This window comes from Paramormyrops kingsleyae, chromosome 1 (assembly GCF_048594095.1).
Source record: "Paramormyrops kingsleyae isolate MSU_618 chromosome 1, PKINGS_0.4, whole genome shotgun sequence".
NCBI classification, from domain to species: Eukaryota; Metazoa; Chordata; class Actinopteri; order Osteoglossiformes; family Mormyridae; genus Paramormyrops; species Paramormyrops kingsleyae.
Window position 1 is genome coordinate 25,779,759 of NC_132797.1, and position 22,923 is coordinate 25,802,681.

The following is a 22,923-nucleotide window of genomic DNA, read 5'->3' on the forward strand; positions in this document are numbered from 1 at the left end:
GTGTGATTAATATTTTTCAGGGCTAGAAGTGCATTACATTCAAACGAGATGTACTGCTTCCCATTGCAAATAAAAGATGATCACTTCAGTCGTTTATATGTAGTTTTTTTTTCTCTCTCTCTTTTTTCTTCCTTTAACCTTAGAATTGTATTTGTGAAAATGAATTGTGCTGGGCTGCGGGGCAGAGATCAGGAGCTAAGTAGGCGATCGGGTCCAGTTTTGGCCGCGGGTCCGAGCGACCGTGCTCTGATCAGCCGTGCTCTGACCGACCGCGCTCATACTACCCCGCTTCTTCATGGTTCAAACAGCTGACTCAGTTGCCCTGTTACCCCCCCCCCCCCCATGTACTATTACGCCCATTATCACACTCTTGTAAATAACTCACAGTATATATGCTATTACTTAATACGTTTTCTCCTTACTCCTTGCCTTAATTTCATTCATTATCCTACACGTCCTTTTCTCTCGTCATCGTTGTGGCCTTCAGTCCACTGATCTCACCTCCTGATCAGGGCGGGCCGGCCGTCCACCCAGTTACTTAGACGTCTCGCACCCAAAGCCCCGCAAGCCTTTTTGTTTATGCCTCTTGAGTTTCCTCCTTTTCTGCCTGACTTTATGAATCCATGCACCTGGCCCTTCTTCTGACTAACGGTGATTCACCATTTGTATTATTTTAAGAAAACGCCGCCAGTAAAACCGCTCTTATCTGTACAAGGCCATGTGGCTAATTTTAGCCACCCGCTAAGAACCACTGTGCGCCACTCTTGACCTTAACTTAATTAATGAGGATGGAGGCGACCTGAGCTGCTGAATGAATGCGATAAACACGTAGCTTGACCTTTATGGTCCTGTTCATCGAGTTTGTTTGCAAGAATGTCGCATGAGAAAGCAGGGGGCAATGAGAACACAAGTGCCTTACACCACAGGAACAGCAGGCCGGCACTATGGCATTGGTTTCACCTGCGATTACTGGCACAGTGCGGGATATCCATCTTACTGACATCTGTGTGCATGCGTGGGTGAAAATTAATTCATAAAATGTATATTCTTTATAAAGATGACCGAATTCGGCATTGATACAACCAGTCCTTTCATTCAGCTAGTTTGGGGGTGATTCCTCATGAATAGTGGTCACATTGGTTATCAGCTACACTGCAACAAACATAAAAATATCTGCACAAGGAGTGTAGAAAATAGATACAATTAACAGACTAAACGCAAAGGCCCCAGGACCCAAACGATGAATCACAACATTGTTGACTTAAAACATCCAGAAATTCACCTGGGCTTAACCTTATTTTAGACGCCCCATCCATTCTCTTCTTTTTTTTATCAAGTAAACGTCCATCACCTCGATCTCCTTTTTCATGTGTAAATTAGCCATCCAAAGCTCCCCTGCCCCGCTGATCTCTGACACGGCAAATTTAAAATTTAAAGCAAAGTTAAACAGAGATGCCGCGATACTGACAGACCATCTATAAGGAACCAAAAGGAGGTTCAGGAAGCTCTGCTTGGAGTTATGTTGCAGCTGTCCTTTTCTCGGGTTGCGGTGGTACCCGAGAGTTGCTGATCGATGCTTTCTCATCTCCCTGTGGTCACTGACTATAACAATTTGGGAACAAAGCCTGTCTGATTGGATCCCAGAACCAGTGAGCTCTCAACTTGGACAAAGTCCAAACATTATCCTGTCAAGCCAATGCTAGAACAGGCAGAACTACATTAGCGTTACGCTAACAACCTTACTACTGACATGTTTGTTAAATTCGTCTTCTATTACAGGCTTAGGAAGATTGCCGCCGGTCTTCTCCTCTTCCTTCTGTCAAGTTCTCTGCTCACAACTAAAACAACGCCTCCTTGAGGATGGGAACTGTCACCATCACAGTCAGACCAGCTAACCACCAGCATGAATGCTAAAACAGCAGTCACTGCTCCGAAGAGTTTCAGGTCCAGAAAGCAAAAATCCAAACCAGGATTTTGTTTCAACCAACTTTGTTTCAAGTACTCTGTGACTGTGTCTCAACTGGTTGGTTGAAACAAAATCCTGCTTGGGATTTTTGCTTTCTGGACCTGAAATGTCCACCTCTGCTGCTCCGTAATGGAGTCCTGCAGCGTGGGAGGAGTCACTAAGGTGTAAAAGGCAGGGCCCTGGAGGGTGTAAATGATTCATCCCACCAATGATCCCTCTGAAGGATAGAGGTCAGTGCTGTTAACCTTACAGGCATGCACCTGGGCACCTAAACGGGTCTTTTTGGGTTCTCTGTCACTGTCTGTACAGTTGACAGGACAAGCCCCACAAACCAAAATAAATAGCTAATGTGTAGTCAAAAGATCATAGCTAGCTAGCAGTTCAGCATAACATGCTGCTTCAGCATTTCTTAAATAAGCAATGTGTTTACTTAATATTTACCGTAGTGACTGTTTGAAGTCAACGAGGGCCCGATACAAATATGTGGTATATCAGATCACGGTCCCACCACGGACACTGCCAGTGGGAATTTTACCCATGTTATGGGCCTGAAAGCGTTAATGCCCGCAGGCAGGTGAGAGCCAGGTTATATTACTGTGACTGACAGGCTTCTATCGGCCAAGACAGGATTAAACCTATCAATCACACTAAGATGTACAGTAAATATAATTTGGAGCACAGTGGGGGAATGGAACAACAGAAATAAGGCAGACCCCACCCCAGCTGGAAAAAGCTTGGGCCCCAGAGGTCAGAGGAAGCAAAACCCGGCTTCTCCAAATTTGGACTCCAGTACCCACATTCATGTGACCTGGAGCTGCTGGATGCCATTTTAAATCCATGTTACTTTACAGGGATTTACAGAAGCCTGATATGAACTGAGAAATATAAACATAAGTCGATTTTGTGCAGAATCTGTGTCAAAGACAAGCCATCGGGACTCCTGGAAACCCCCCACTTACGTTTGACGGTAAGATCCGCGTACGTGGACACCCCAACTCCTTTGTCAGAATGCACTATGCAGCGGTAGCGTCCTGAGTCACCCTTGGTGGTGTTCTCCACGTCGAAGGTTGCGATGAACCGTCTGTCGTTCACAGGTCGCGTGGATCTGCGTGGCGCCTCCCGCCCTCCGATACCCTATTGGGGGGGGGGCAGGAAAAAGCAGGTCACGATGTCATTCACCAGGGCTGCCAACTCTCACATGTCTGCCGAGAAACTCACGATTTCAGACTCTCTTTGACACTCACATGAGAAATCTTACGACAAATCTGTATTATTTCATTATAATCCTAAAATTAGCTACATCGAAATCGTTTGGGTAGTTTGCAAACCCTACATACTATTTACATGATTATAAAATGGTTACATACATGTAAATATGTGTGCATGTGTGTGCAGAATTCAATTGAAAATCTCACTCCAGCCAGCTGACCAAAGTTAGCAGCCCTGTGTCATTTCTTGCAATAATAAACTGCCTGGGGGCTTTCCGAAACTCACACTCTATGGGACATTACATTCTCGCTAAGCAGCAATCCGGAATACTCTTATCACCAGGAAAACAAACAGATGTAGGCGGAGAATCAGTAATCAGAAGTCATCCTTTAAAGGTTACAATTAGATGGAGACAATAGATGAGAAAAGGACGTATGCCTCAATAAAGCAATCTCTAACTCTGGAATATAAACATCTGTGTCTGTCATCTTTGCTTGCTGCGTGTTTACTGTGGAGTTACTGCATTCATGCGTCTCACTGTATTGCGCCAGTGGAAAAGGGGGTACATATTCAGCTTCTGTTGTCCAAAAGCCACAACTGCATTTGCTCGTTAAGAATATTTCTTCCTTACTGGCATCGAGAATGTTGCGTAATGTTCATGTTCTATCTCCTCTGGCTAATGGAAAAATGTTGGCGGAATGAGGAGCTGTCCGGCCGGAGTGACCTTGCTGGACACTGCCAGCAGCCTGAGCACAGGCTTCCGTAGATGGAAAGGCCTATCCTATCGTTTCTTCTCCCGATGCAGGTTCTGAACCAATATTTACACCAGAGACAGGCATCTCCTGTAAAATGACCATCCACCACCAACCCACTCAATTGCTTCATTTTGTCATAAATAAGGGTGGAGAGTCTAAACCTTGACGTCATGGTTGGACTGCCCACCAGGGTCCAGGAGACAGAGGGACTCACCTGCAGCCAGATGCTGTAGATGTCCACAGGCCGGCCGCTGAAGGTGCACTGGAAGGTGGCTGTCTGCCTGGCGTTCACCTCCACGCCCTTGATGTGCAGGAAGTGTGGTGTTTTCACTGCAGGTCCACAGGAAATGAGACAAGTTGTTACATCGACAAGAGCTTCATCATTGACTCCACATAAGTGACAACGGGGTGCAGAATTCCCCCACATTCATACCAAGACTCATTCAACGGACGATGTCCATCCCACTGATATGCAATGAGCCACAGTCCTTAAGCAAGTACATTGGCTTGTCATCCAGGCCCCGGGTCAGGTCATTTACCCAAGGCCCCTGGAGCTTCTCGGGGGGGGGGGGGGTGCCTTACTCAAGGGCCCACGTAGTTATTCCATCAAGGGTGGGATTTTAGCCAGCCACCTTCTGTTTACAGGCCTAACCCACTGTCCGCTGGGCCTCATAGCTCCCCCAGCAATTAAAAGGCTAAGCAGTATATTTTACTGTAAAAAATCCAGCTAAAAAACAAAATGTTGTACTTTTTAAACACAGCAACAGGAATAATTAGACATTTCAACAAAGGACCAGCAGGACACGCTGTGTTGCTACACTATGTTCTGATGCTACATTGCTACGCTACCTTGCTGTGCTACTGTACGTTACACTATGCTAAGTGGCTGCCCCACTACCAGTCTCTCCAGAATGGAAGCAGAGGCGAAGCCAGACATGAATCTAGGTCAATCTGCATTTTTAATAGAAGGTGCGACGGCTGCTTGGGATCAACGTCCGTGCTAATCGAATTATGGGAAGCGTGTTTTAATTAGTTTCCGAGTCTCCTGCAAAAAAAGGAGGCCGCCGTGACCTTGATTCAGATACCCGAGACGAGCTTAGGACATTCCAGCACCGTGTCCTGAGCCTGATCCTTTCTGGCCTGTAGTAAATGTAACTCTGTCAATGTAACACCCAATCAACACTTTGCCGGTCATCAGAATGAAACTAAATCTAATCTCACGTCCAGCGTTGGAAATTAGGCTCGCCCACTAGCCTGAGGCGAGTAATTCAGATGAGGGTAGAGCACGAAATACTGGACACTAGGCCACCGGCTAGTAAAAAATAGTCGTTGGAGTACATTTTTAACGAAATTCTCAAGTTCCATCCGTGTCCATGTCCAACAGACTGTAAAATAGGCTCCTCTACATTAATTTTGCATAAAGTGATGCTGGTTGCTTATTGTTGATGTGTAGAAAGTGTGACTCCCCAGTTCTGCCTGTTAGCACGGTACTGATTTCCCTTTATTGCGTGCTGCATGTTTCCCTGGATATTCTGTGTGTTGGGTTCATGCTAAGAGAGCATGGTAGCTCGCGGGCCTGGACACTAGGCGGGCTTTCCAAAGCCCGTTTCGACCCGAAGCCTGGCCCTGACCACTCTTCTCCACAGCCGCGGGAAGCCCAGACGAACGCCTCGGTCTGAGAAGACCATATCTGGCGAACTTTCCCATGTAAGAAGAGGCTATGAATCTTCCGTAAAAGAGGAGAGCAGGGGGAGGGAGGGAGGGGGAGAGAGAGAGAATGAGAGAGGAATGAGGATTTGATTTAGGCTGCTGTGCCATAGTGGAGCTGGGGAGCCATAAAACAAGTTATCCCGCTCGTTACTGCCGGGGGGGGGGGCATCAGTCTTCCCTCACCGTTGTACATCTCCTCACCTTCTGCTCCCCATCTGCATTAAACGCCCAGAATAAATGAGGCGACAGAGGCAGAGCGGGGGCCACCATCAGAGAAGCGAGAGGGGGTGGTGACATAACCACACAGGTGCATCATGGGAGACCACTGCTAACCTAAACAGGCTGTGTGTTTCTTTCATATCTATGTCATTATAGCAAACAATCATTATTATATATTACAGCAAATTAGTCAGTGGGTTAAGTTTAATTTTTACTTCAGCGATACATTTTATTATAACTGAAAGCAAAATTAATTAAAGAGAGAGTTAAGATTATGCAAGTTTCTGCTATACTCTTACAAACTACGAAGGGAAAAAATTATACAAAACTATGTTAAATAATCGTAATTACCTTTAAACCTGGACACTAACAGTAATCAAACAAGGCAATTAAATATTGTATAACATTCAATTTTAAAATCCAGTATTTATACAGTTTTAATTATTCTTATGTTGTATAATGTATCCTAGGACTTTATATTGTTTTCAAATGTATTCCGCTGAACTACTTTTAATTAACTTACAAGAATGTAAACCAATCTATAATTAAGATGGGGCCACTGTTGTGCTCATGCTAATGCTTTGCTCAGGCGGGGGAGAGATCAGGTCTACAGCAAATCTCAAAGGCTCAGCCACAGATGTGGATTTTTTTGGGAGAAACACTGCATTTACAAAATATAAATTTAAATAAACAAGGAGAAGGTTGCCTGTGGTGGACTGGCATCCCATTCAGGGGGCCCTGTGCTGCCTGAGACAGGCTCCCAGCTCCCTGCCCCCCCCCCCCCCCCACCAGAATAAGCCTTACTGAAACCATCCTGAGTTATAATGTATGAGGTTTTATCATTTTATTTGTGTGTGCGGTTTCTTTTGGAGAAAACAGTTGGCCTGTATAAGACTAACCCGAAATGATCACATGTAAATGGCTTCTCCACACATGACTGGCCAGTTTAGGGAGTGATGGTGCTGAATGAAGCAGATGTGACATGCGGACGTCCTGCTGAATGTGATATTCATGTTCACCTTCAGATGACGGCAGGGTGACTACAGAGAGGCGCTGATCTAGCCATCAATCTATCATCTCATGGTGCTTCTTCCTCAACTCATTATTATCAATTATTGTTGTTGGTATTATTAATTATAATTTTTATTATTATGGGATTCTGGAGCAGATTTCATCTGGCATTGTCCAGATCCTTCAGTGCAAGACACAGCGGAAGGATTCAGGGACGGACAGGACAGAATGGGACAGGACAGAATGGGACAGGTGGGTGTGACTTACTGCACTGGTGTCCCTGGAGGCGGATGTCCTTAATCGCCAGCAGTCCCCTCTGTCCTGAGGTCACGACTTCGAACACGATCTGGGGAGGGACAGAGAGGCGTCGGGGGAGTGAGTGGCGGCGAGGCACGGCCTCAAATTGGGTGTATCTTCAGATTACCCATTCAAGTCAAACAGCCCTGGATCAGGGTTCGAACGAGGAAGGAGGTCTGCTACATTACAGCATCAGCTGGGGTGGGGTCGCGTTACATGCTGGTAAAACCACAGACTACCACAAAACAGCAAAATTCCAGGCACTTCTAGACATAGTTATCAATATTGTCATTGGCTTTTAAATTAAGACAAAGACACTGCAAACAAAACCTGTAGCTCATGTCATCAAAACAAAGACACAAGGATATAAACAAATTTGTAGCGGCATTATTATTAACTACAATTTCAATGAGTGGATCAACAGAAGCACCATTTTCTTTTTTTGATAAATTATTCATAATTATTTTAGATATATTTTCATTGAAAATGATCTCCATGATATATTTGTTGTAGAGAGAAATTTAGTGTCATTATTCTTTAAAAATAATGATATTATTTAAACTTCCTGACCCGATAGGGGTATCTGACACTGAGTTTCCTTGGAATCACAGAGCCCATTTGTCTGCCTCAACTATCAGGAAGCCGGCTGTTATTCTGCGGGGGTCCGTCTCCCACCCAGGCTGCTATTAGCGGAGTGCATAGTGCGTCCAGGCTGCATGGCAGGAAGTGAGGCAGCCGCAGGTTAGCTACAGAAGACAATGAATTTGCCGCAGTTACAGTGGGTCATCTGCCTGGGGGCCATGGAGCTATTGTTACGGAGGAAGGACGAAAACAAGAAAAAACCAACAAAACTCCACGTTCTTCTCTTTCTATGACATTGGGTCACTGCCCAAAAACAGCCAGCTTAGGGTTGTCGAGGCACAGACTTATTGATGGAGTCAGATGAAGAGAAAATTTCCAAGACTCACTCAGTCCAATTTCTCTGGAGTTCAGGGAATTTCACAAAAGTTCTTTTTTGGTTTACCTGAGGATTGAGTGAGTGTTGGTGCCAAATACTGTAACATATGATGAGGAAGTCTGACATTAGGCCATTGCCTCATCTCAACAACAACAACAACAAAAATGGAATAAGGGAATTCTGGAAATTCCTTCTTCAAATATCGTCATTGACAAACAAATATATACATTCAGTCCAAGCTAACTATGAAGGGTATATGCGCAAGAACCATAACCAAAAATTCTTCTACATGCCACATGTGAAATGTGATTCGACCATTTGGCTCCTCCCTCATACATCACTTTCTGTTCGCGCTAACTCATTGAAGTGCCCTCCGAAGACATTTGTGGCTTGCTCATTCTGCCGCCGTGGCAACCACGTGTCTGTTTCCACAGAGTGGCCCTCGTCATTAAAACTGTGTGTGGGGGGGGGGGGGTGCACAGTTGCACGGAGACGCCTTAATTAGAGCATTGAGCTACGTGCTCAGAATCACTCATTTCAAAAAGAGAGAAAAGAAAACAAACGCGGTGGGCACTAATTGCCGTTTCTGTGCCGATCCTGGAAAACGGGCGGCGTGACACTGAGGCGGTTTCCGGTACTGGCTGTTGGGCCAAGTCCAGCAACCCCAGCCTCCGCTCTAATTTGCACGCCATCGCTGACAGATTTTATGTTTTTTTTTCCCTCAACCTACCATTTCATTTTGAGCATCTTCAACACAGCTGGTTTGACAAGGGAAAGGATGCATTAAGGAGGAGGGTTTTTTGTTTACTTTCTCCTCCTTGCCGTCTGTATAAGAGGCCGATATTGCTCTTAGAAAGGCTGGCTGCCCAGGAGTCTTTCTCAGCGGTGACCGCACAGAACAGCGACCTGTGCGGGGACTCCCGCGTACTCATGGTAACCCGAAAGAAACACGAGGAATAGTAAAGGTGGACCATGCAGCTGTGTGATGACCGAATACAGGAGCGGTGTCAGAGAGGCACTGGCCCCAACTGAAAGCTGATTGGTCCCTGGTGTGCCCCATCCCCTGTCACTCATTGATTCAAAGAATAATGATGAGGTTGGCCCCTCTGTATGAATTATGGTCCATCTTAACCTTGCCTGATATCCCAGAATCACCTCTGCACAGCAGGTATGATATACCTTCACTGGCCACTTTATTAGGTACACCTCGATAATACTGGGTTGGACCTCCCTTTTGCCTTCAGATCTGCCTTCATTCTTCGTGACATAGATTCAACAAGGTGCCTGAACATTCCTCAGAGACTTTGCTCCATGTTGACATGACAGCATCAAGCAGCTGCTGCAGATTTGTCGGCTGCACCTTGATGAGGCAAATCTCCCGTTCCACCACATCCCATAGGTGCTCTGTTGGATTGAGATCTGATGACTGTGGAGGCTATTTGAGTACAGTGAGCTCACTGTCGTGTTAAAGAAACCAGTCTGAGATGATATGAGCTTTGTGACATTGTGTGTTATCCTGCAGGAAGTAGCCATTAGAAGCTGGATACACTGTGGTCATAAAGGGATGGACATGGTCAGCAACCATACTCAGGTAGACGGTGGCATTTAAACGATGCTCAGTGGGCACTAAGGGGCCCAAAGTGTGCCAAGAAAATACCCCCCACACCATTACACCACCAGCAGCCTGACTTCTTCATACAAAACAGGATGGATCCATGATTTCATGCTGTTTATGGCAAATTCTGACCATAACATCTGAATGTCACAGCACAAATTGAGATCAATCAACATTCTTCCAATCTTTCACCATCTAGGATCGGTGAGCCTGTGCCCACTGCAGCCTCAGCTTCCTTTTTTAGCTGACAGAAGTGGCACCTGGTGAGATCTGGCTGTGGCAACCATGCCATGTGCAAAGTGACTTGGATCACCTTTCTTCCCCAGTCTGGCGTTTGATGTGAACATTAACAGAAGGTCCTGACCTGTCTCTGCACAATTTTATACACTGTGCTGCAGACATGTGATTGGCTGATCAAATATTTGCTTCAATGAGCACTTGAACCGGTATACTTAATAAAGTGGCCAGCGAGTGAATAATAAATGAAAATACTCCTCAGCCACCCAAAACATGACCAGTGTCTGAGTAACACGAACTTCGGTGCAAGCGACGATGAGAATACCATGAGAATAGCTAAGGTGTCATGTCCAGCTGATTCATCCACAAAGCATAGAAAATGACGCCATTTAAAATTACAAGGTAGAACCAAAGTTTTGTAGGTGTCCTTTTCTCCAGTTCCAGACAGAGAGAGAGAGAGAGAGAGAGAGAGAGAGAGAAAAGAGAGAAAGTACCCTATAATTACAAAATAAAAGACAAGCTAATCTCTAACTGCCAGGTGGTTTAATTTTGACAAACACTAAGAATACAGAGCAATTACAGGCACCTATAATTAGTTCTATACAGCTAATTAGATGTAGTTTTGAAGATATGGCTTCTATTGTTAATCGCAGAGATGTTAAAAAGTCACCAGCGCTGCCTTGGAAAATTATCCCCGGAGCAACAGCACTAAGTGGGCCGTCGAGGCAGATTTAAGCCTCTGGTTTCCGTGGTCTTCTGGGAGTGTTGCGTGTGTGTGTGCAGCCAGTGTAGGGGGAGGGGTGTCTGTCAGTCAAACTGGCAGCTGGAGCAACTGAGAAGCCTCTGTAAGCTCCGCCTTACAGAGATCCCATGGACATCCGCACGCTGGGAAATTAATGCCGAGTTAAATTAGTTAAAATGTTTTGGTTTTTTTTCCACAACATGTGACATCAGCCAGGTAGCTCCTCTCAGCCTAATACTGGGTTTATTAAGCCGACTAATAACTGTGGACTCATAACTCAGTATGTAAATCTATTTATTTACTGTACGATTAAGAAGTAAGTAAAAATTTATTTACAGAGCGCCTTTCACAGACAGATTCAAGATGGGCTGTAAAAAAGAAAACATTAAAACAGACACAGCAAACAAAAGATTAAAAATATAAACACTCCAATGGACAGTAAATGCTAGAAACAACAACAGAAAGAGCCCATGGCTACCCATCTAGACTAAACAAATACATCTTTAGCTGTTGTTTGAAAGCGTAGTCTGCTTCCGGGCCAAACATCCGTACCAAATTAGCATCTTTTCCCACCAATCAGGAGGTCAATATTTATATTTTATTTATTGCTTTTCGTTTGTACTACAAGCAATGAGAACAAAATTTCACCTCAGTATAGGGCTGCTGCGATTAGGCGATGTAGTCGACGACGTCGACACTGAAAATGTGTCGAGATTGAAATTTTAATCATTTTTATGAAATTACCACCTCTAGAAAAATGTCAAAAATGCTTCCATTCATTATAAGAAATGTTTTTTTTTTACAATATCACTGTAATTATGGGAGTAGTTCAAATTATCACAAAACAAAAAGGTGGTTTGTATACTGTGCAAAGTTCGACGGCGTACCACGGCGGCACCAGGGCTATGCACGAGAAAAACAGACATAGGCGCTGCTCTGCTTGATGGCCATAATGCCATAATGTTGTCGGCCTGCTACCTTAGAATTTCCATTGAATAAGTATTTCACAAAATGTTTAGCCTAAAATCTGGGCTTATTCTACGTTGATTGACGATGTCGGTGTGTGTGTGTTTGTGCATGTTGGGACGAGTGTTGTGATTGTAAACTAAGACTGAAAGGAAAACGCACGGTACGTTTAAAAATAAAATTAACCGAAATAAAAATGAAAATTATATTTACCGCAAAAAGGGTCGGACTTTAATCTGCAAAAAGCACCGTCCACACCAGCACCCTCTTTTTACCTAGTTTAACCACAATATCCTCTTTTAAAAGATGCTATGGCTGCTGATCTGTCCCTTCCTCCACATCAGCTCATTGTGCTCATCGCTTCCATGATTTACCAAAACAGTGGCACGTGGCACGATCTGCTAACTGAATCTGATCAGCATAAGGGTATGCTGAATTTATGCAGATTACTAACTTTTGGGCATCACAATGTTCATCGCATTAATATATTATTAAAGGCATTCTAGTGATCTGCTTATGGAATTGTGGCAGTAAGTAACGCAGAGTGTCGAAAAGCAGCCGTCTGTTATCCAAAGCCCTGCATACAGTTTGTTGTTGTCAAAAAAAATTTATTTCAATGAAATGGCCAGTGTGATTTTCTGGAGGAAAATTAATTGTTTAAATTTGTCGACCAATCGGTAAAACAGATTAATCAGTAGAAAACTAGTCATTAGTGGCAGCCCTACCTCAATGCATCATATATTTGAAGCTGACAATAGGTACTCTGGCTGTTAGGTGACAGGAATGCTCTTTCAGGGATCCCAATATGATTACATATGCGACCTGTGACTTATGTCGAATGAATTTAGTTCATTTCACGCAAGCAATAAACCAAAAATAACCAAAAAGGTAATATGCGGGTGTCATTTTTTTTAGGTCTGTTTTTGAGTGTATCAGCCACAGGCATGATTCAAAAGCAATATAAGAGGGATATGGCACAATCCAAGCATATTGTGATGATTGGGAGCACATCAAGATGATGGATGGTCTTTGGAAACAGGGAGCCAATGAGAAACCTCCATTTTCACAGAGCGAGGCGGTAAATAAAAATTTGAGGGGTGAGATTTGGACAGACTCAGATTTGATCATGGCCAGATCTAGTCACACCCAGATTTGGCCACACCCACATTTGACCACGCCCACATTTGACCACACCCAGGGGGAAAGGGTGATCACAAGCAATGCAGGCACATCCCTCAGAGGAGAGCAGCTCCGGACCCGGTCTTACCTGGTAAAAGTTGGGCCAGAAGATGCTGATGGCCAGCTCCAGCGGGCTCCAGCCAGGCGCCGTGGGCACGGAGGTGTTCCATACCGGGACCCCCAGTGGGCTGCTGTTCTCCTTGACGTAGACGCTGAGTTGCCCGGGACTGGTGGCATCCAGGCCCGACACGTAGTACTGAAGCAGCACACAGTGCGTGTCGTTCTCCTTCAGCTGGGGCATGAAGAGCTGGGCCTTCTGGCCTGCGAAACGGCCTGTGCTGTTCACCATCATGAAGGCCGCGCCTGGGGGGAGCAAGGGGTGGGGGGGGGGGGGTGTTAGCCGGTGGTCCTCAACCAGCTTGGTCTCAGGACTCACATTTTCCTTTGGTCATTAAGTCAAAACCCAGAGTTTTAAAAACATCTGAACCAAGAACAAAAAAAATGAAGTCTGACATTAAAATCAAATCTCAAAATGAATACTTTTAACCAGATGCCCTGCAACCTCATGAAAATAGCCGCACGGCCCACACTGGGGTCACAAGGCACCAGGTCTAATGGACACCTTGGAGCTGGAAGCCAGACCAGGGCGGACGTTTACGCCTCTCTGCATTTGTTTGGGTCTGGTACCACATTTACACGGTGTACTTTCCGCTGGATCATCCAGCCAGCCTCGAGATCTACGCATGTGTGCAAACGGCAGTAACAGCATGCAAGGTTTTGCTAGAAGACCATTTTGAACTTTGACGGCGGCTACGTTGGTGCTTCCTTATACCAACTGGGTTGTGGTTTGTTTTCCCCGCCCTCCATATGCTACCATGTTGTGCCCTCCTACAGTTAGGCTAATTGGTGTTTACTAAGTCGCCCATTAAGCGTGCACCCGGCGATGGACCAGCATGCCATCCGGGGTGAACCCCAGCCTTGCGTTGCCTGGGATCGGCTCCAGGCCCCCTGCAGCTCCAACAAGGGTCAGCAGTTGGAATATAGATAGCCTTTAAAAGTTTGTCTTCACGTTTTAAAATATTTATTCATAACTTATATTACGATATATAATAAGTCTACATTTTAAGCAGCCCTCCACTTTGGAGAGGGTCACCACATTCTCCTTTAGCCTCCTCTACACAATGCAGAAAAACGAGGCTGCCCGCTAACATGCCTGATCATAACACACACGACGCAGCCTTCGACACGCTAAGAAGCCCCCGGGTTACCAACAGTAACTGGGGAGACACAGAAAAAAATAAGTAAGGAGGTCTAATGAACAACCCCCAGGAGTGGCGTGAACGAGCACCGACAGGCTGGCAGCAGACGGCAGCAGGCGGCAGCCCGAGGACACTCACTCAACAGCCGCGAGAGTCCAGGGACCGAAACCCACCCCCCACCCCAGACATGCTCACAGCTTCTGCTTCGATACTGGGCCTCTTTTTTCAGCCTAGTTAGAATAAAAAACAAATGTCCATCAATGAGTGTATGGCTCAGTGGGTTATGGCTCTGTGTATGTAACTGGAAGGTTGCCAGTTCGAATCCTGGAGCCAGCAGACTGATGCTGCCGTTGGGCTCCTGAGCAAGGCCCTTAACCCCCAGCTCCAGAGGTGCTGCACGCTGAATGACCCTGTGCTGTGACCCCCCCCCCCCCCCCAAGCTTGCTCTCGCTGGTCTGCGTGTCTCATGGAAAGTGGGATGAGGTAGATGAAAAGAAAATTTCCCCACTGGGATCAATTAACTATTATTCAGTTCATGACCTTTCATTCAGCTCAGGGCTGCATGAGCCTGGATCCTATCATAGGGGGAACAGGTCACATGGCCACAGACAGCCTGGATAAGATGCCATCGCAGAGCACATACACACACAATCACACAGGGACACTTTACAGTGAAAAAACATACAAGAACAGACAAGCCTCATGTGCGGGGAACCAGGGGCAGGAAACAAACCAACAGCAATGGAGGCACTAGCTTGAACTTAGACACGGGACATTAAATCAGTGTAACGATCCTCTGCAAAGCTGCTCTTAATACTACAGCTTCCAAATATTATTTGATCGGATCATAAAGTTGTGGAACAAGCAGAGAAATAGCAATATTACACACAACAGTGCAGAGGAATTAAGAGACTTGGAGACCAGGGATTTCAGCACCCAAAGATAAAATAAAATAGGCCTACTGAGGCTGACTTTAACACAAAATATTCTGATTATTAAAAACTTCTCAGTGATTTGTGTAACTACTCCATGCCTAAACCTGACGTGCTCTTCAGGATGGTTGCAGCCTGTGTGTTTAAGGACTCCGGCTTCGGCATATTAAAGCCACATCCTCGTTTGCTTGGACAGGCATTGGACAGCTGTTCAGACGGGACGTCTCAGGCCCCGGGGGAGCAGCAGGCCCCTCTGTCTGTCCTCCATTCACACACTAAAAGCGTATTTAAAAGCTGATATGTAGGGTTAATAGCTGACATGCCACGACAGCTTTCACACATTTTAAATTATTATTCCACACTTTTAATTTTCCTCTTCATAGTACAGATACTGATGCGTTTTATTTTTATTGTAAAAAGCATCTCATCACACACATGTACAGTGTATGACCCACAGAACTTAAAAAGTATTTTTAAAAGGTAAAAGAGCATTAAAAACCATATTCTTGTTTAACGTATTGAGTTAGTCACTTTCTCTGTGCCTGTGACCCCCCGAGCCCCCACTGACCCCTGCAGAGTGTGTTATTCGCTCCCCCCCCCCATTCCTGTCCTGAGTGTGGCTAAAGCCAGGAGCTCACACGATACTAACAAACCTGTAAAGTTAGATGATGAAGAAATCATTCCTCCTTCGATCCTATTGGTTCTCTGCAATCGCAAGTATTGACCAGTCGACTCGCAGTAGCGGAAGCAGCCTCGGCAGGGGCTGGGTGCCGTGATGCTTTAGTGGAGCGGCAGTGCGGGGGGCTGCCAGCCCGTGCAGGCGCTAATGGGCCTGTGATAAATGGTCCGATCTCAGCTCGGATCATAGACCCTGGCAAACAAGCCGAGTAGCTTTATTTTCCACTAAATCGACACCTTGCAGTCTCCTCCCGGCACCTCCCGTCCTGATGGATCCGAGGCTGCCCTGCACCTCCTCTGACCCGCACAGCCAGCTGCTAACATACCCTGCACCTCCTCTGACCCGCACAGCCAGCTGCTAACATACCCTGCATCTCAGGCTAGCAGCTCGCTTATCCCCGTTAGCCTCTGGCGCTGTTCGCTAATTTGATCATCCATAATACTAACGATGCTTTTTAAGAGCCACCCCAGGATCGATTTAGAGGGTGGATTCCACACATGGGAGGGGCCAGGACCTCTAACACGCTTCACAATGCCACGTACATCTAGCTAACATCGCCCCTCCAGAGTTTGTGGAAATCTTTTTACTATGGTCCTTCTCATCCTTCCAGACCAGTGTTTCTCCACCCAGTCCTCAGGGATCTCCAGACGGTCCTCAGGGATCTCCAGACGGTCCTCAGGGATCTCCAGACCGTCCTCAGGGATCTCCAGACAGTCCTCAGGGATCTCCAGACAGTCCACATTTTTGCTCCCTACCATTTCCCAACTCATCTGAACCAGGTGTTCGCTGTTTGTGATTGGCTGGGAGCAAAGGAGCAAAAATATGGGATGTCTGAGGTTCCCCAAGGACTGGGCTGGGAAACGCTGTTCTAGACATCCATTTAGGAGACCCTCTAGATCTGCAGTTGTTCACCAGTTATGGGCAGCAGGGGCGGGTGGCAGCCAAATACACTAGTTGATAACTGGAAGGTTGTATGTTCTTACTGGCATCCTTAAGGTATAACGCTGTATGTTACAAAACTACAAATCAAACTACATTTAAAAAAAAAAATATAAGTTGGTCTTTGATTTAGCGTCTGAATCAAGGTGCCTCCTCTTATTTTGTTTCTTGTTGAATAAAATGATAATGTAATGGGCATCCCATCCAGGGCACCCCCTGCTGGCTGGGACAAGCTCCAGCCACACTGCGGCCCCAAGTCGGATCAAGCTATAGGAGCATGTGGAACTGAGCCAAACTCTGCACCCGGTCATTCATTCCAAATACGAAACCTCCCATGGATCATTAATTTCGCCCATTCCCTTCTGAAAAGCTGTAGGACTACAGTGAAACCGAGGGTCCTTAACAGCATACGCTCAGTAGGGGGTGCCCTGTGGGCCATCCTAAATGCGGGATCACGTCCTGCTCCTCAGCGGTCCCCCTCAAAGCATCAATTCAAGAACCTTATGAATGTGTCTGTGAACCGAGTCACGGGTACTGTAACAGTGTAAATAACGTAACATTCAAGTGCGTCGCCGGACAAATCAACCGGGCTGTGGAGTGCTGCTCTATTACCGTTACACCCTTACCCTGTTCTCAGTGCGTTCTTATCGTGTTTTTATAACATGAGGGTAGGAGAGCAAACACCTGATGTTGTGTCGCCCTGAATGTAAATCAGCCTTGAAGACGCTCTACCAAAATAATGGCTTCAACATCTCATCAAGTCAACATCTCTCAGAGCTACTCTAAGTGGAACATCGGTATGGCTGCTTCTGCTCAATTAGTTTGTAACAGAGCAGCCTTTTATCCCTTAATGTGCCTCCCCTGCTCTCTGTGTGACGAGTCCTGTCAGAGATACCGTGCATGTGTCACGCTTCCTGTCCACTCTGTTTACTCTCCTCTCCCCCTAATGGAGCTCCTTCCCCCGGCAGAAATTTCCGGCAAACACCAGCAATGTGTGAGGAAGCCTTCACCAGCAACACGGGCGGCTGCAGGTACTTCCACTGTCAAGGAAATCAGGAAGGACCAGTGACATCACTGAGATTCCTCTTTGTCCCCAGAGATTTAAGGATTTCTCCGCACCCCTGGGGGTAGGGTTTGTCTGACTCATTCCAATTGACTGACATACCTATCCTGAAAATGAGATCATTAGTTCTCAAGGGCATCTGCAACACATCTTTCCTGTAAAAGTCTACCCGCCGATTTGAGTCTAATTGGCTTGCAGGTTCATCATGTCATATTTGACGTGACTTAATCAGAATTAAGACGCTGTATTTGATCATTGCTTAAGTTAATTAATTTGTCTCTGTTTAGTTTCTCTTTACCAGCTAATCACGACCTTGCCACTTCTCGGTGATCCTACTACCCCCCCATATCTTTGCCTCTGTGAGACTCCTCTTCTTCCACCAGTTTTTTTATTTTTTACATATTTAAGCACACAAACAAGTATGTCTGTTTTCATTTTTTTTTTTTTACTTCTTCACAGTATTTTTATAATTTATGTAATTTACTGTCTTTGAAACTCTGTATCTGGGGTATCATTTTCCAAATAATGCCCTCATTCATTCTGAAAAACTATCCATCCATCTTCCATACCCTTTTATCCAGGACAGGGTCACACTGAGCCGGGAGCCCATCCCAGAAGCCTATGGCACTAGTGAGGTGACACCCTAGATGGGATACCAGGCAAACACTCACTAACACATTACGGTTAAAAAAAATTCAGGTTACACTTTACTTGATGGGGCACAAATAATATATACTATTACTTATGTATTAATTAACCACAAACTAAGTCTTACTTACATACTGATCTCAAGCTAATTCATCATTAGTGAATCATGATGCATGTTTTATCTCAAGTAGTTAATATATGTTACTTTGTGAACTACTGAAAGAACTACTAAGGAACTAGTCAAGGAACAAGTAATGAATCGTGACATCATTTATCTCAAGTAGCAACTACATTTGTTCATGATTCATATTTCAGTAGTGAGTTAATATTAAGCATTTTTGCCTTGTTGAGTAAAATGGTATCAAAAAGAGATCAATTCATTTAAACCCATGTTTTTGGACCTCAAACAAAGACCCAGGAATGGGAATCGAACCCACAACCCTGGAGGTATGAGGCACAAAACTGACCCAGGTTCCTGAAAACTCTCTTCAACAGGAAATTACATCAGAAAGTGCACATGACTGATTGGTTAACCCATCAAGTGACCTTTGACCTCCACAAGCATCTTCACCAAGCTCAAGCACACCAGAGGAGGGGCCTGCCTGCAGGTGGGCTATAACAGCTAGGCGCCCATGACCCCGTAATGACCCCTGTGTCATTGAGGGATCGCACTTTGAGCATGAACTTGAAACGTAAACTGTGTTGCTAAGCCCCCAGGACCAGAAGCTCAAAACAAGGGAGGCAAAAACTAAAAGGCCTGGACTGGCTAAATAAAGAGCAATTAGCTCCGTATCCGACAAAGCTGGCATCTAAAGTGCATTACGCACCTGGCATGTGACAATTTGCTATTCCATTATGCTAACAGAACCAGCCTTTATCCCCCCGCCCTTGAAATACGAGGAACAATCTGTTTGCGATTTGTCAGCTACGGGTACACCTCCACGCAGCCGAATCCCCGACACACGTCTCTCAGCACAGATGAGGGGTCTCAACCCGACAAAGCTGTCCCACAGTGTTTAGCATGTATATATACAAACACACAGGACACTCTATGAGTAGAAACAGCCAGAAGTGGGACAAAGATTGGAGGGGGAACAACTGTGTAGGGTCAGCGGTCATCTGGTTGCCCTCTCCTGTAGGACAAGCTAACTATACAAGTTCAGCTATGTGTCCAAATATCAGTAGGTAAGTAAGTGATCTTCAGAGGTCCAGTTCTGGTCCAATATCGCAGCTGTCCATCACAGAATGAGGCATAAGATGCGAGTGAATGATCCGCCCGGCTTGGGTATGGTATAAAGGTCTTGTTGGAGCGCTGTCTTGGGACTGTCATGGGGCTGAAGCTTTAGCTGCAGGATGGACGGCAATAATAGAATGACTCCCTCCCACCGTATCACAGTGACACAATGACACCATGAAGAGATTCCCTGTGCTACAAATCACAATGATTAAACATCTCACTGGTTAGCACACGCGGCCCCCCACATCCCCCCTCTGAGCCTCTAATCTCCACATCTCCCTAATTAGTGTGTCCGTATAAGTCAGGACAACATCTAATTTCCGAAATGTTCCGCGTGTACTCGCAAATTCCACGCCACCCCCCCCCTTGTCCACCGCGAGCGGCTCTCACTCGTCACAGATCACACTCCGCTTGCCGCTCGCCATTTAAGCTGGCACGGTCCATCACGAGGTGCAGCTGTGCTGGAGCAGCTCGATAGGCCTGCCGTCCTCCCGACTGTGTCATCCTCAGAAGCTTTTACAGGAAGCCATAGGACTATGAAAAATACACATTGTTAACAGCTGCGAAGTAGAGCTACATTCTCCATCGCATTTTGTTTTATTAAGAAAAACTGGGAATGAACGTCTTTTAAACAGATCATTGGCTCTTTCTTGGCTGTAGGAGACGATGGTGAAGTTTCAGCAAATTTAGACTCTCATGGAAGTTTTGCTCACACAAAAATGTTCTGAGGCCGGAAGGAAAAATGATTGGTTCAGAGAGATGACTAATCAGATTGCAGAGGAGGTAGGTCCAAGCAACTAGAGGACACAGGACCAAGACATCTGATTGGTTGGTCCTGCTTCCTCTAGTTGCATTAACTCACCTCCACTACAATCTGAATGGATATCCAGTCATTTTCTCCTTCTGCCCTCAGAATATTTTTCTGTAAGCAAAACTCCCTGAACAATTTAGGTTGGGTGGTTTGTGGGTTTTTTTTTGTCTGACTTAGAGTAGTGGGTGTTTTAATGCTAAACACAAGCGCCGAGAATAAAAGGTGTCTGATTACAGGCCTGCAGAACCAGCCATCACCCCCCCCGTCTGCTAAGGGGGTGCGGTCTCTCCCTGGATTTTAGGGAAAACCGACTTCACAGCTTGCCCTGCGTTATGCGCCTCAAAAGAGCCCCTTCAGCGGCATAAAGCAGCCCTCTCATCTGCTAAAAAAAAACCTCAAACACTTCAACCAGCAGGCGTCTCTGCTTCGTGTAGTAAAAAAAATATATTAGGGAACCAACTTCTAAAAATATAGTTTTTTTAATATAGGATTTTGTTTGTCCACCTAAATTTGATTCCTATTAACGAAAGAAAACCTCTGACTGCTCCCCAGCTTGCGGGATGTGACCTCAGAACCTGTCTCAGTAATTAGTCCGGCTTCAAAAGCAAATTATAATGGGATTGTTTTAGGGTTATTGCAAAGTGCTCCACATGGAAAATGCCACCGCCCCCCCTCGCCCCCAACAACAACACAGCACCAATTAAGATGAGTGTCTCATTGCCATTAACATAGGGCAGTGCTTTGTGATCACGTAAACTTCTCTGGCAAAAAAAATAGTTTATATGATTCCATTTATATTAAAAAAGTAAAGTAAGGACATAGAAAAGGCCATTCCCAGCCCCTATTGTGGTGGAGCATCGACCTTGGATGTGGCACTTAAATCACGTGGCCCTTTTCACAATGCAGCAAAATAAAAAAAGAAGGATGTAAAGGGCACTGAAAAATAAAAGGAGGAGATCAGGAACAAGGTACAAGCGAGTTTTCAGTGAGGCAACACACTTACGGCTGTAAATTAAACAATGACGCACCAAGAGGAAAAGGGCAGGATGACATCTCCCCACTCCACAGACAAGATGCATTTTTATTTCAATTAAACGCGCTATGTTATTTTTGTGTAGAACTTGCAAAACAATCCCAAAAAAAAGGCATAAAAGCGATTGATAACAGGGATCAGCCTCACAGCGTGAGCACAATCGTTACCATGGCGTCACCGCAGCGATTCAGGCATTCCAGAATGGAATATCAGGATGCTGAGAGCAATGTGAAGGACCTCTTCCACAGACCCATTAGCTGTGTGAACATGGGGTTGGGGGCAGTAAGGGGTAACTAACTGGTAACAATTTAGTTTAGGGTTCGCTACTTAACTACTAAAAAACTATTAAATTATTAATCTAATAATTTTCATGATGTATTAATAGATAAAGAGCTTCATTCACAAACAAATTTGGAAATGTATTACAATCATATTTTGTTCCTGGTATTTACAAAATACCTTATATATAACTTGCAAATATAAAACAATAAATGCAGAGATGAGTTATAGTTGAGCATTTACAAGCTCTTTAATAAATACTTTGTGAGACTGGAGCAAGATATATTTGTGAGACATTTTTAAATTTGATTTCAATGAATCTTTCCAATTACTAATATATTATCAAATGATTAGTAACAGTTTATTCTTAGCTAAAAGGAGCAGACCTTTAAGATATCACCAGTTTCTAAGCATGCTAACTTATCTGTTCTTTTTTGGTTGTAAGTCATTTAAAACTCTTTAGTAAAAGCTTTGTGAGACAGCAGCAAGATAGCTTTCGAATACATTTCTAGACTTGATTGTATGTGAATCTCTTTATTTACTAATATATTATTACATAATTAGTAACCGTTTGGTTAAAGGACAGACCTTAAGCTAAACTGTTACCTTTTAGACAACTTTAAGTTGTTGTGAGGATTGACGCTGATTCAGAAAAGGGGGGGGGGGGGGGGGGGGGAGTATAAAATATGCCATTTTAATTGTTTATTTTTTCCGGCATCGCCATTCACGCCTCCACCACCTACGGAGTGGCACGACGGACGCTGGCATAGATCAAACCACCCGTATCATGGGCAGCAGTGGGCATAACTCCCCCCACCCCCATGCACAGGTGTACTTTCCCACGCTCCTTCCCACGCTACTGGTGTAATGGGAAACCACCTGAACCCTGGCCAGCCTGAGGGGGGGAGGGGGGCAGATAAAAATCATGCATTGCAGGACAGACAGAGGCAGGGAGGCCAAATCTGTCGCCAGCAGAGTGGCACATTTATCAGAGCGCCACCTTCAGGCCTTTTATTAATATCTAAAAGAAAACAAATACAAACGAGTCATTGTCTTCACCGCTATTCAAAATGTCCCCACAAGTATTTATGTCAAGGTTTTTAGCTAAACTAAACTAAGCCACTGAGTTACAGACTCATGTAACCATTCTGGTTCGTCAACCGTAACTTTGTAACAACT

General features: G+C 45.1%; 1 protein-coding gene across 13 annotated transcripts in view; it reads right to left on the minus strand.

The window, feature by feature from the left end:
- Positions 1–22,923, minus strand: part of ptprma (protein tyrosine phosphatase receptor type Ma) — a 199,846-nt gene that overhangs the window by 114,922 nt on the left and 62,001 nt on the right. For all 13 annotated transcript variants that reach the window (XM_072712303.1, XM_072712301.1, XM_072712296.1 and 10 more), the window contains exons 3-6: positions 12,953–13,227; positions 7,138–7,216; positions 4,145–4,260; positions 2,926–3,100 (exon numbers count right to left, since the gene is read on the minus strand). In XM_072712303.1, coding sequence (XP_072568404.1) covers positions 2,926–3,100; positions 4,145–4,260; positions 7,138–7,216; positions 12,953–13,227 — 645 coding nt within the window. The remainder of the gene's footprint in view (positions 1–2,925; positions 3,101–4,144; positions 4,261–7,137; positions 7,217–12,952; positions 13,228–22,923) is intronic.